The following is a 12493-nucleotide window of genomic DNA, read 5'->3' as shown; positions in this document are numbered from 1 at the left end:
TGGTTCTGGTCCGACCTTCTGGGGCAACAGAAAAAACTCAGCACGTTCCTCTCTATGACAGCCCTTCAAGTACTTGAAGATGGTTATCCTGTCCCCTCTCAATCTTCTCCAGGCTAAACATACCCAGCACCTTCAACCTTTCCACATAGGACTTGGTCTCCAGCCCCCTCACCATCTTGGTTGCCCTCCTCTGGACACGTTCCCTTTCGTTCTACATCTGTCCCCTCCCTCAGTACCTCCATATACGCATGCTATGAGGACATACATAGGGTTGCCAGGTCCCTCTTTCACCACCGATGGGAGGTTTTTGGGGCGGAGCCTGAGGAGGGCAGGGTTTGGGGAAGGACTACAATGCCATAGAGTCCAATTGCCAAAGCTGCCATTTTCTCCAGGTGAACTGATCTCTTATCAGCTGGAGATCAGTTGTAATAGCAAGAGATCTCCAGCTAGTACCTGGAGGTTGGGAGCCCTAGACATATAGGAATCTGGTCTCACATTAAAAACTAACAAAACTGTATTCTAGCATTTTTTTTTAGTCTATAAGGAGCCACAAGGCTTCTGTTTATTTTTGTTGCAGCTAGGGTTGCCAGCCTCCAATGGCTGCTTTGGAGGGTGGACTCTGTGGAGTTATACCCCACTGAAGTCCCTCCCCAAACCCCGCATCTCCAGCCTCCACCCCCAAATCTCCAGGAGTTTGCCGACCTGGAGTTGGCAACCTGACGGAGCTACCCCTTTGGCATGATGACCAACTACATACTCTTTGGTACTTTTACAAAGTTTCCTCATAGGTTACCACTACTATCCATCTCTCACCGTTGAACACACACATTTGCCATACCCTGCCAATCAGACCCCATTTGCACGTACCTTTTTGCCAGAGAATGAATATACCTTATTCTACTCCTGTGATACTTCCAGCTGTAAAGATTCTGCTTCCATTCCCTCCACATTCCATAAGCGCTCTCTGTACATCCACTTGTAGAGAAAAGTTGGCCAGAAATGTTTAAAATGAATAAGTATAGGGAGCCGTTCCCATCCTTGTTGAGAATTGCTATTTCATACTCCTTTGCACTGAATAAGGGCTACTGTTTAATGGGGACACCGGTCTCATAGGACTGTCCAGGAGAACTGAAGTCATTCCACCAGGTCTCCAAACTACCCCATAGTGTCCCTACAGACTTGGATCCCCAGAGATATTTTGATGGGATTACAGAATCTTTCCTGGGTAACACAACTGAATTTAACATCAAACTATGTCTAAACTAATTGCAGCTTCTGCAATGGAAAAAGCACTTGAACCCATGAAGCTGCCTTCTACTGAATCAGACCCTCGGTCCATCAAAGTCAGTATTGTCTACTCAGACTGGCAGCAGCTCTCCAAGGTCTCAGGCAGAGGTCTTTCACATCACCTCCTTGCCTTGTCCCTTTAACTGGAGATGCTGGGGATTGAACCTGGGACCTTCTGCATGCCAAGCAGATGCTCTACCACTGAGCTACGACCCTTTCTTCTTAAAAGGCAAACTGGAGGTAAAATGGGGGTGCAAAGAGCCCAAGAGTTTTTTTGCACAACCCCCCCCCCCCATGTCTCCCTGCAGCTGAATCCCAGCTGGGAAAGCACTATATCAGGCAGCTGGTTTCCACTCCTCCCGTCCCTGGTCACACCGCTCCCCCTCCCTCCCCATCTCACATATTCCTTCCTCCCCCCCCCCCCCAATTCTGGATAGACGCAGCTGGGGGATGCAGCTTTGTGTTTTCCTGGGGACGCGGAGGAGGCAGTGGAGGGTGACAGCGGCTGACACGCCAGCGTCCCCTTTCCGTTGTGGGTTGGGGAGGGATAACACTCTCTGTGCTGGGGACCAGGTGAAATTTGGAGCTGTTGTGGCCTTCGAAAGCCTGAACTTGATGCCGGTAGGAGATCTGTGCCCGTGCATGGTAGATGCTAAGAACTGAGCAAGAATCTGTTCTGAATGGAGCTGCACACCACAAAAGAGTTATCTGGGGTGTCTGGCGGTATCCGTCCAGCTGTCAGCCTGTTCTCGGAGGTCGTCCCAAAGCAGCTTCCCTGGAGCCCAGACGCAAAAGCCGATTGTAGCCTCTGCCGAGAAGAGGCCGCGTCACATCTGCCTTCTGCGCGGAGTGTCACCCCCCTGCCGCAACTAAACATATATTTTGGTTCCATTCAGCTCGCAGGCAAGCCTGTCCCAAGGACGCAGAGCCAATAACGGCATACATCGCCACATTTCATCCCACTAGCTGTCACGAGGAATTTTTTTAAAAAGGTGACAGAAAGGGTTCCTGCTGGAATAGGGTTTTCATCTTCTTTCAGGAATTGGGAGGGGGGTTCATGGTGTGAATAGCTGCTTCTACTTCTCGGCGATTTTCCATGAAGCTTTTGTTGCCGCTGTGAATGCAGAGGCACTCACAGTGGCAACAGAATATCCACACAGCAGTTTTCCCCATACGTTCCTGGCCTCAGGCACTGTGTGACTGCCCCTCTTCCACTTCCGTGGAGGGCTTAAAGAATATTTGGCAATTTACCTATAATTATAGCATTAAAATGTTATCTGATAGGTCCTCTGAATTCCCAGCTTTCGTTTTTTCAAAGTGAAAAAAACTATCCTTTTGCATTGCGGAGATATAAGGGGAAAGCATATATCTGCAGTGAAAAGGGCTAAAGACGTTACTCTTTTTAGAATGAAAACTGGGAATTCAGAGGAGCTAGTAGATCCTTATAGCATATTTCAATTGCTGATTTTTTTTAACAGCCCTCTGGTGACAGGGAAGAATGGCGGGATTTGAAGAAGGAAAATGTTGCCTATGCAGGCAGGATCTGAAAAATGCATACCTTCTCATCATAAGTGGTAGAAAAAGTCGGCATATAAAAACCCTCTTCTTCTCCTCCCTTTTCTTCTCCAATTCCTAACATTTCCCACTGTCACCTCCCTCGATTTTGGTTTTCTCTCATTAGCAATTCTCGACCCCCTTCCATTAGCAATTCCCGACCCCCTTTAAAAGCTGTGGCCCTAGGTACACTTCCTTTGGAATAAACCACACCAGACTCAGCAGAAATCCCTCTTCAAGCAAAAACATCTCGTGCCTCTTTCAGTTGCCTGAAACCTGAAAGCAGTGTCGCAAAAACAAGTCATAACCTGTCATCTGGCAAAGCAATTTTCTGGCAATGTTCTCTGCTTGTCCTCCCAGTTTCCCCATCCTCCACATCGTGAAGCATGTCCCCTACCTGACCCATCACTCTCTCTCCATCCCCCTGAACCGTCGGTGTGATCCCTCCCCCAAGCGGCCCCACCATCCTCTTCTTATAAGTCCTCTTCTCCAGTTTCTTCCAGCACTCTTCACCCATGGCTCTCCAGGACGTTCTGGGTACGAATCGCCTCTCGCAGCCCCCCTGTTGGCCTTTGCCACCCCCCAGCAGGATGATGGTACCTCCACCCTTCTCACTCTCCCATGGCACGACAACCCTGGCTTTCCGCTGCAGCCATGGGGTGGTGGTGGCGGCGGATACCCGCTCCTCCTGCGGAGGCCTCATATGCGACCCGGCCTCCCGTAAGGTCATCACGCTCCATCAGCATCTGATAGCGACCACGTCTGGGACCTCCGCGGACTGCGCCGCGTGGATCCGTATTCTGCGCTGCTCCCTGCGCCTGAGGCAACTCCACGAGGGGCAGCAGCCCAGTGTGGCCGGTGCAGCGAAGCTGTTGGCCCAACTGTTGCATGGATGCCACAGCAAGGATATCTGCGTGGCCACCCTGCTGTGCGGTTGGGACCGTACAGGGCCTAGCCTACATTACGTGTACAGCGACGGTACTCATCTCTCCGGGGATGTCTTTTCGGTCGGCTCCGGATCCCCCTACGCCTACGCCATTGTGGATGGGGCCTACCACTACGACCTGCCAGTCGCGGAGGCTTTCGCCCTAGCCCGCCAGGCTGTAGCTCACGCCGCCCGCCGAGATGCCTACTCCGGAGGCAACGTTGACCTCTACCATGTTCGGCAAAGCGGTTGGATCTGTGTCTCGCGGGAAGATGTGGGCCGAGTCTACCAAGTTTGGGGGGAAACGGCAGAAAAGGAGGGGGATGGCGAAGAAGAGCAATCTGGAAAAGAGTAGCCCAGATTCGACCGATAAGGGCTTGTTTGTTCCAGCAGGAAGCTGCAATAATCCAGATCAGGAAATCATTAATTTCAGTAAACTGCAGGAGAGCAATGTATGGTTTGAAGTGTTGGGGGCAGGGGGCGGGGAAAGAAACACCATTAAGGACTGAATTGGTCTATCAATAGAAACCCCCCCCCCAAAAAAAAGTCATGTAAACTAATTGGCTAGTGGATACTCATGTGGACCATCTTGTACCAGAAATATGCAGAAGAAACAAAAATTTCGGTGACGAATTATGAATCAAAAGGTGGCAAAATTCATCAGTACGGGACAAGAGAAAAAATCTCTGGCATCCTCTGCGATAAACAACGTTGGGCCGGTATAAACCAGCATGAACAACTCGTAGGACAGTTTATGCCCGTATGGAGCAGATGGTAATGGCTGCATCCATTACCCAAGTGAAAGCCTTGGGCCAGTGTAAACCAGTATGGAGCAGTCTTTGCTGGTTTGAAACCTCGAATATATGGTACGGATCAGCCGAACCCAACCGAGAACCATATGCTGCACGGAATCAACCAGGCACAACCAGCCCATTTGAACTAGTCGAAGCTAACATCAGGATGGGGTTGGCAGAAGCCTGACTGAGTAAAGAGAGGCCAGGATTAATCTGTTTGTGCAACTGAGCCAAGGCTGTTCGGATCAGGGAAACGACTAGCAAACATAGCGGGACGAACCAGCCCTGTTTACTGTTGGCCTTGGCAGACCGGTGGAGGAACCAGACACCCCTGCAACCAACAGAGCCCAGTAACAAGCCAACCGCTGCATTGCTGGACACGTAATTGGAGCCCAGTCCTGCACTTCTATTCCCCGTTCCCTCCGCAGGCTGTGAAACGTGTCACAGGGAAGTGCTGGGAACGGAGCGAGTGGTGATAAATGCACATTTATCTCTCTGTCGCTGGCTCTATCTCGTTCTATCTCCCCGCTTCGGTGTCCTTCTGCCCACCCAGCGTCGCCGTCCGTCATCTAATTATGTTTCCCCTTGGCATTGTCTGCCGGTCGCCCGTCTCGCTCGTATCTCGCCTCCGTCTCGAAAGGCGGGCAAAATACGTGGTGGTAAACGGATAAGCAGCTTTGGAGGCAGCCGCAAATGAGCCGCCTCTCCTGGTACTGCAGTGGCCCCCAGTCCCTCGGGCGCCCCCCAGTGGCGATGGCAGAGCCACCTACCCCGGAGCTCATTGCTATTCCTGGTGCACTTGGCGGTGGCTACATCTTGGGGACGCGGCGCCATTGTCCGCCCTTATCTTAATTGGCATCTCCTGGCCGTGGCTGTGATGCTGGTGGAGGGCCCGCGCCTCCTCCCTTCCCTTTCTCACTCCTCCAGCACGGCCTGCCTCGCTCTGTCGCTCCCAATCCGTCTGCCTTCTCCAGCCTGGCTATCTCCTCCCTGTCTCATGCTCGCTTTTGCTTCTGTTGGTCCTCCTCTTCTCTCCATCTGCCCCCCTTCCTCATTCTCTCCTTCCTCTTCTCTCGCACGTTCCTCCTTTACTTCAGGCGGGTGCTAGACAGTATGTGGGGATCTAGGGGGACCGCGACTGCTTTGTCCTCCCTGTCCACCTCTGTGGCTCCAGCCAAGACCCCGGAACTCAGTTGCAGAGAGGGGAGAGGGTTAACTGCACCTTGTTCCTCCTCCTCTCTGCCCAAGTCTCTCCTCCACAGCCCAGAGAAGACCTGGAGCTTTCTCCTTGGCCTGCTGTTGAGCCGCTTAGTAGCAGCCCTAGTAGTCCAGGCTGGCCTGATCTTGTCAGAGTTCAGAAGCTAAATACATGGATGGGAGACCACAAAGTAGGGCTGGTTCCAAGTGTGGAGGGGCAGTGTGGTGTAGTGGTTGAGCGGTGGACTCTAATCTGGAGAACCGGGTTTGATTCCCTGCTCTTGCTCATGAGCGGTGGCTCTAATCTGAGAACCGGGTTTGATTCCCTGCTCCTCCTCATGAGCAGCACACTCTAATCTGGAGAACTGGGTTGGTTTCCCCACTCCTCCACATGAAGCCTGCTGGGTGACCTTGGGCTAGTCACAGTTCCCTCTGAACTCTCTCACTGACCTTCCAAGGTGTCTGTTGTGGGGAGAGGAAGGGAAGGTGATTGTAAATTTGAGACTCCTTAAAGGTAGAGGAAATCAGGTATAAAAAAACAATACTTCTTCTTCTGGGCAGAGAGCTTGGCCACCTCCCCTCTTCTATACTCCACCAGGCTCCCAAGCCTGGAGGGACTTAAGTTTCTCCCAGACTCTATGGTATACCATAGAATTAGGGTTGCCAGCTCCAGGTTGGGAAACAGCTGGAGTTTTTGGGGGTGGAGCCTGAGGAGGGCAGGGTTTGGGGAGAGGAGGGATTTCAGTGGGGTATAATGCCATCGAATCCACCTTCCAAAGCGGCCATTTCTGATGTCGCCTGGTGCTCAGTTGTAATAGTGGGAGATCTCCAGCCACCACCTGGAGGTTGGCAACCCTACATAGAATCCTCACTCAGAGGCTGCCATTTTCTCCAGGACAACTGACTTCTGTTGTCTGGAGATCAGTGCTAACTCCGGGAGAACTTCAGGAGCCACCTGGAGGTTGGTAACCTTTGGTCTTCCACCACCCCCTTTCCCCCTCGCTCTCTTTCCTCCAGCCAGCTTCCCTCCCCTCCTGTTCCCTCTCCCCCTTTCCACGTGGCCCTCCTTGCCGAGGGAGGCGGTGCCCTGACCTGTCCATCACCCGTTCTTGCGCCACGGGGTGTCAATCCATTAGCAGGCACCACAGGGGAGGGGGGCGCCAATTATCAGCACTTTAGCTGTTTCACGCTTGGGTGGAGGATGCACCTTGAGGCGAAGAGAGAGAGAGAGTGAGAGCGAAGGAATGAAAAAATGGCTGTGAACGAGTGCAGATGGGAAGGGAGGCGAAGCATGCATGGGGGGCGGTTGGAAGGCAAGAGGATGAGAAAAGGTGAATGAATGCAGGATGGAAAGGAGACCGGGGGATCGTAAAAAAAGAAGGGTAACAAGAAGGGTATGGAGAGAGTGGACAGGGAGAAGCTTTTCTCCCTCTCTCATAACACCACAACATGGGGTCATCTGCTGAAGCTGGAGGGGGAGAGATTCAGAACAGATAAAAGGAAGCATTTCTTCACACAACGCGCAGAGTTCAATTGTGGAACTCCCTGCCCCAGGATGTGGGAATGGCTGCCAACTTGGAAGGCTTTAAGAGGGGTGTGGAGATGTTCGTGGAGGACAGGGCTATTCATGGCCACTAGTCAAAATGGCTACTGGTCATGATGCGTACCTATTCTCTCCAGGATCAGAGGAGGATGCCTATTATCTTAGGTGCCGTGGAACACAGGCAAGATAACGCTGCTGCAGTCGTCTTGTTTGGGGGCTTCCTAGAGGCACCTGGTTGGCCCCTGTGTGAACAGACTGCTGGACTTGATGGGCCTGGGTCTGCTCCAGCATGGCCTTTCTTATTCTCTTATGTTAAGAAGGAGCGAGGGAAAGTGAAAGGGACAGCGAATGAGTGCAGAGAGGGAATGGAAAAGACAGGAGGTGTGGACCAAGAAACAAACAAATGCAGTCAGTATGCCTGGAAAAGGGCAAAGAGAAGGAAGGGGAGATATGCAGGTACGGGGGAAGGAAGGGAAGGAGACAGGGGTAGGCATTGGGACGAATCCCAAAGATGGGTGATGGAGACCTACAGGAATGAAATCGGAGCAGTGAAGGCAGGTGAAGGAGCTGGCCAGCAAGGGCCGACAGAGAAAGTGATGGTCCGTGGAGTGCCCAGAGAATGAGCTGGCTGAGAAAGAACCAGCAAGCTGAAGGTGTGAAGGAAACAGCATTGTTTGAAACCCAGAAGAGAGTGGAGAAAGGGTAGGGTTGCCAGGTCCCTCTTTCTCCACCGGTGGGAGGTTTTTGGGGCAGAGCCTGAGGAGGGCGGGGTTCGAGGAGGGGAGGGACTTCAACGCCATAGAGTCCAATTGCCCAAGTGGCCATTTTCTCCAGGTGAACCGATCTCTGTCGGCTGGAGACCAGTTGTAATAGCAGGAGATCTCCAGCTGGTACCTGGAGGTTGGCAACCCTAGGAAAGGGCCAGATGAGTGCAGGGATAAACGAGAGCCAGGGAAGGAGAGGGTGAGCATGCAGAGGGTGGTGGATGAGGGCAGGAGAAGGCGGAGGGCAGGAAGGACCAAGAGGAAATAAGCCCGAACAAGCCCTAGGACCAAAGGAAGAGGCCTGGAGCCATCCACAGATCTGCCCAAAGAGAAAAGGAGGGAGGGGCAGGGCCGCTTGCTCCATACTCGGCTCTCCCTTCTCCTCGGAAGGTAATTAATATTCGTCTAGCGCCGGGCACAGAGGGGCCTGGCCCGCCCTCTTCATTTGCATATAAATTAAAGTACGGGCAAAGACACTGCGGCCAGGAAAGCAATCCGAACCCTCGCTGGCTCCAGCCCCACCAGAACAAGCCCAGGCCGCAACCCTGCCGGGCCTTCTGCCCCACGCAAACCCACCCACCCCTCCTGGGGCAGCCGGCCGGCTTGCCGTAACTCGCAGGGGAGCAACTGTGAGTGGAATGCAAAGCATCCTGGCCTGAGGGTTGCCAATCTCCAGGTGGTGACTGGAGATCGACTGGAGTTGCAACTGATCGCCAGGCAACAGAGATCAGCTCCACTGGAGGAAACGGCAGGTTTGCAGGGTAGACTCTATGGAATCATAAGTTGGGTTGCCAACCTCCAGGTACAAGAAGAAGAAGAAGAGTTGGTTTTTATATGCTGACTTTCTCTACCACTTAAGGGAGAACCAAACCAGCTTACAACCACCTTCCCTTCTCCTCCCCACAACAGACACCCTGTGAGGAAGGTGGGGCTGAGAGATCTCGAAGAGACGTGTGACTAGCCCAAGGTCACCCAGCTGGCTTCATGTGCAGGAGTGGGGACACCAACCGAGTTCAACAGATTAGCCTCCGCTGCTCATGTGGAGGAGTGGGGAATCCAAACCAGTTCTCCTCATGTGGAGGAGTGGATTCTAATCTGGAGAACCAGGTTTGATTCCCCACTCCTACACATGAAGCCAGCTGGGTGACCTTGGGCTAGTCGCACTCTCTCAGCCCCACCTACCTCAGAGGTTGTCTGTTGGGAGGGGAAAGGAAGGTGATTGTAAGCAGGTTTGATTCTTCCAAAGTGGTAAAGAAAGTTGGCATATAAAAACCAACTCTTCTGCTCTCCAAAGCAGCCATTTTCTCCAGTAGAACTAAACTCGGTAGTCGGGAGATCTCCATTGTAATTCTGGGAGATCTCCAGGCCCGACCTGGGGGTCGGCAACCCTAGTGCTTCGGAGGGAATCCAGGAGTGCTCCATCTTCTCACCCAACTCTTGAGTGTAAGCAGAACCAGAGGCCACTACAAATGAGTAGCCCTTCTAAGCGCCGTAGTACGCGGGGGGCCCAATGCATTCCCTTGTTCCTGACTGCCTTGACTCCCACACCTCCAGAAAAAATAATCTGCCAGGTGTGGAGCCCGACAGATGGAGGGGTATTATTCATTTATCCTTTATTACAAAGATGGCGGCCCAGGGCGGGTTTCCAGCCCCTGAAGCAATTTCGCCTGGCCCCTGCCTGCCCTAGTAAATCATACCGTTAAGCTGTGATAAAAGGTTTTTGTTTGTTCTTAAGCTGCAAGGAGAAGAGATATTCCCTACCTGAATGTCCATCTCTCTTAGATTTTTGTATGTAACATGTATGCCTGTAAATCATGTGTTCTACAACTGTAAAGCATTTAGTGATAGATGGTTCCATCTACTAATGAGTAGGGTTGCCAGGTCCCTCTTCGCCACCGGCAGGAGATTTTGGGATGGAGCCCGAGGAGGGCGGGGTTTGGGGAGGAGGAGGGACTTCAATGCCATAGAGTCCAATTGCCCAAGTGGCCATTTTCTCCAGGTGAACTGATCTCAATCAGCTGGAGATCAGTTGTAATAGCAGGAGATCTCCAGCTAGTACCTGGAGGTTGGCAACCCTACTAATGAGTGGATTGGATTTGTGGGGTAAAAGATCTTCCGATCCCCCGCCTGAGTACAGGATAGTCCCGTCCCCTGCACAGATAGAAACTGGGCTTCCCCTCTTTGTGATGAAACATTTTCAAATCTGCAAAGCGTTCTTCCGTCTTTGTATCCTTTCATAGCAGAAACCCGTTGGAAGGTCAGAGTGAATCCAGTTTTCCAGACAGGGAACTGGGGTATCGGGAGTTGCCCAAGACCACGTTGGGTTCCCATTGGGGAGAAAAGTCAGATATAGGGGAGGAGCCGTGGCTTAGTGGTAGAGCCTCTGCTTGGCATGCAGAAGGTCCCAGGTTCAATCCCCGGCATCCCCAGTTAAAGGGACCAGGCAAGTAGGTGATGTGAAAGACCCCTGCCTCAGACCCTGGAGAGCTGCTGCCGGTCTGAGTAGACAATATTGACTTTGATGCACCAAGGGTCTGATTCAGTAGAAGGCAGCTTCATGTGTTCATACATGACATAAATAAATAACTCAAGTCTCCTAGGAAGTCATCTTTGACTGGCTCCATCTGCCTCTACGCAACCATGGTTCCAACCAGTGTGGGAACTCTCCTTGTGGTGGGTGCCGAATCCTGTTTGCGAGCGGAGGGATCGATCCAGAGGAGCTATGAGAATTCAGTTCAGGGTGGCCTACCTCTAGGTAGGGGCTGGATATCTCCCAGAATGATCTCCAGATGACAGTTCCCCTGGAGAAAATGGCTGGTTTGGCGAGTAGGCTCTGTGGCATTATACCCCACTGAGGTCCCTCCCCTTTGTATTGGGGTACAAAGGAGGCCTGGAAATAGGGTTGCCAGGTTCCTCTTCACCACCAGTGGGAGGTTTTGGGGGGAGAGCCTGAGGAGGGCGGGGGTTGGGGAGGGGAGGGACTTCAAAACCATAGAGTCCAATTGCCAAAGCAGCCATTTTCTCCAGGGGAACTGATCTCTGTCGGCCGGAGATCTGTTGTAATAGCGGGAGATCTCCAGCCAATACCTGGAGGTTACAAATAATGAGGTTAGCCTGCTGAAACGTATGCTCAACCCAATAAACAGCAGTCAAAAACGTGCCAAATCAATATCTTAAACTTGCAGTGTATTCCCATATAACATACCAGGACAATATCTAACAATACACAAGGACAGAAAAAGTCAACATACACAACCACTATACAATAACAAATACATGTACAAAAATTCCAGTAGTTCTATGGTCATAAAGTTCCGATCGAACCAGTGATCTTCTGGAGCAACAATGGAGACAATGTCCTCCTGAAGTGCAAAAGATTGTGCCTCAAATCTTCAGTGAAAATCCATCCTCTCCAGCTCTTCATAGGAGCCAGCAGAAGTGAGGTATCCTGAGCTCATCCAGTGTGCTACAGGGATCCGGATATAGCCCTGTTTCGACAATGTCTTCCTCAGGGGACATCGACAGCTCCGTAGCATGTGTGAATGTTGGAGGGAACCTAAAGTTCTCTGGAGGGAACCTAAAGTTGTTATTGTAGCGTGGTTGTGTATGTTGACTTTTTCTGTGCTTGTGTATTGTTAGATATTCTCCTGGTATGTTACATGGGAATACCCGGAGGTTGGCAACCCTACTCACCTCCCCAGGCTCTACCTGCCCCCCCAAGTCTCCGGGAATTTCCCAAATTGGCAGCCCTAGTTTAACTAAAGCATGGTGGGGTTCTTCAGGGGTTGGTTGCTTTAAGGAGCTGAAATTTGAACAAGCTTTTTCTTCTTCTTCGTCGTCTTCTTTGCTGTGTTAGCCAGCCTGAGGCATCCAGACACATTTATTACCAGGCTTAAGGGGTATGTAATTATTTTGGGTGTTTGTGCGCGAGGGTGTTCAGGCTCTATCTTGCTTTAATAATACCACAAACTGTTTCTGAAAGGGGATGTTATTGTTTCTTTCCGCGTTGACCTGCAGGGCCTGTGTCTTGCAGTCAATTTTCGAGAAATAAATGGCTTTTTTGCAAAAATTTGTTATTTTTTAAAAAAACCAGCCCCTCCTCCTGTATCAGGGTAGCAGAGTGCTGCCAGGATATGCCGAAGTGCCAGGCCAGCGGTTTTCTAATGGGGGAAGAGCAATCCCAGCGTTTTGCAAAGAGGGCACAACTTTGGTTCATTTCCTCCCCTGTGGCACTTTGATTTCCAAGCAGCAGGGAGAAATGCAAGTATCTGGGGGGGTTAGTGGAGAGGGGGAGAGAGGCATAGCAAGACGGAAGGCTGACTCGGCTGCCTCCAGGTTCCCTTTGGAAAAGGCGGAGGGGAAGATGCTTGGGGGAGGCATTGAGGGGGGAAGGAGGAGGAGGAGGAGGAGGAGAAGTTGGTATTTATAT

At 51.7% G+C, this 12493-nt stretch overlaps 1 protein-coding gene across 1 annotated transcript; it reads left to right on the top strand.

Annotated features, from left to right (window-relative positions):
• Positions 1–3356: 3356 nt before the first annotated feature.
• Positions 3357–4121, top strand: PSMB11 (proteasome subunit beta 11). The gene has a single exon (XM_056863670.1). It carries the CDS (start codon positions 3357–3359, stop codon positions 4119–4121), a length of 765 nt encoding a protein of 254 aa, XP_056719648.1.
• Positions 4122–12493: the final 8372 nt, after the last annotated feature.

The sequence above is a fragment of the Euleptes europaea genome, chromosome 18 (genome assembly GCF_029931775.1).
Source record: "Euleptes europaea isolate rEulEur1 chromosome 18, rEulEur1.hap1, whole genome shotgun sequence".
Taxonomy (NCBI): domain Eukaryota; kingdom Metazoa; phylum Chordata; class Lepidosauria; order Squamata; family Sphaerodactylidae; genus Euleptes; species Euleptes europaea.
The sequence above is the reverse complement of the archived record's forward strand: the minus strand, read 5'-3'. Positions and strand labels throughout refer to the sequence as shown.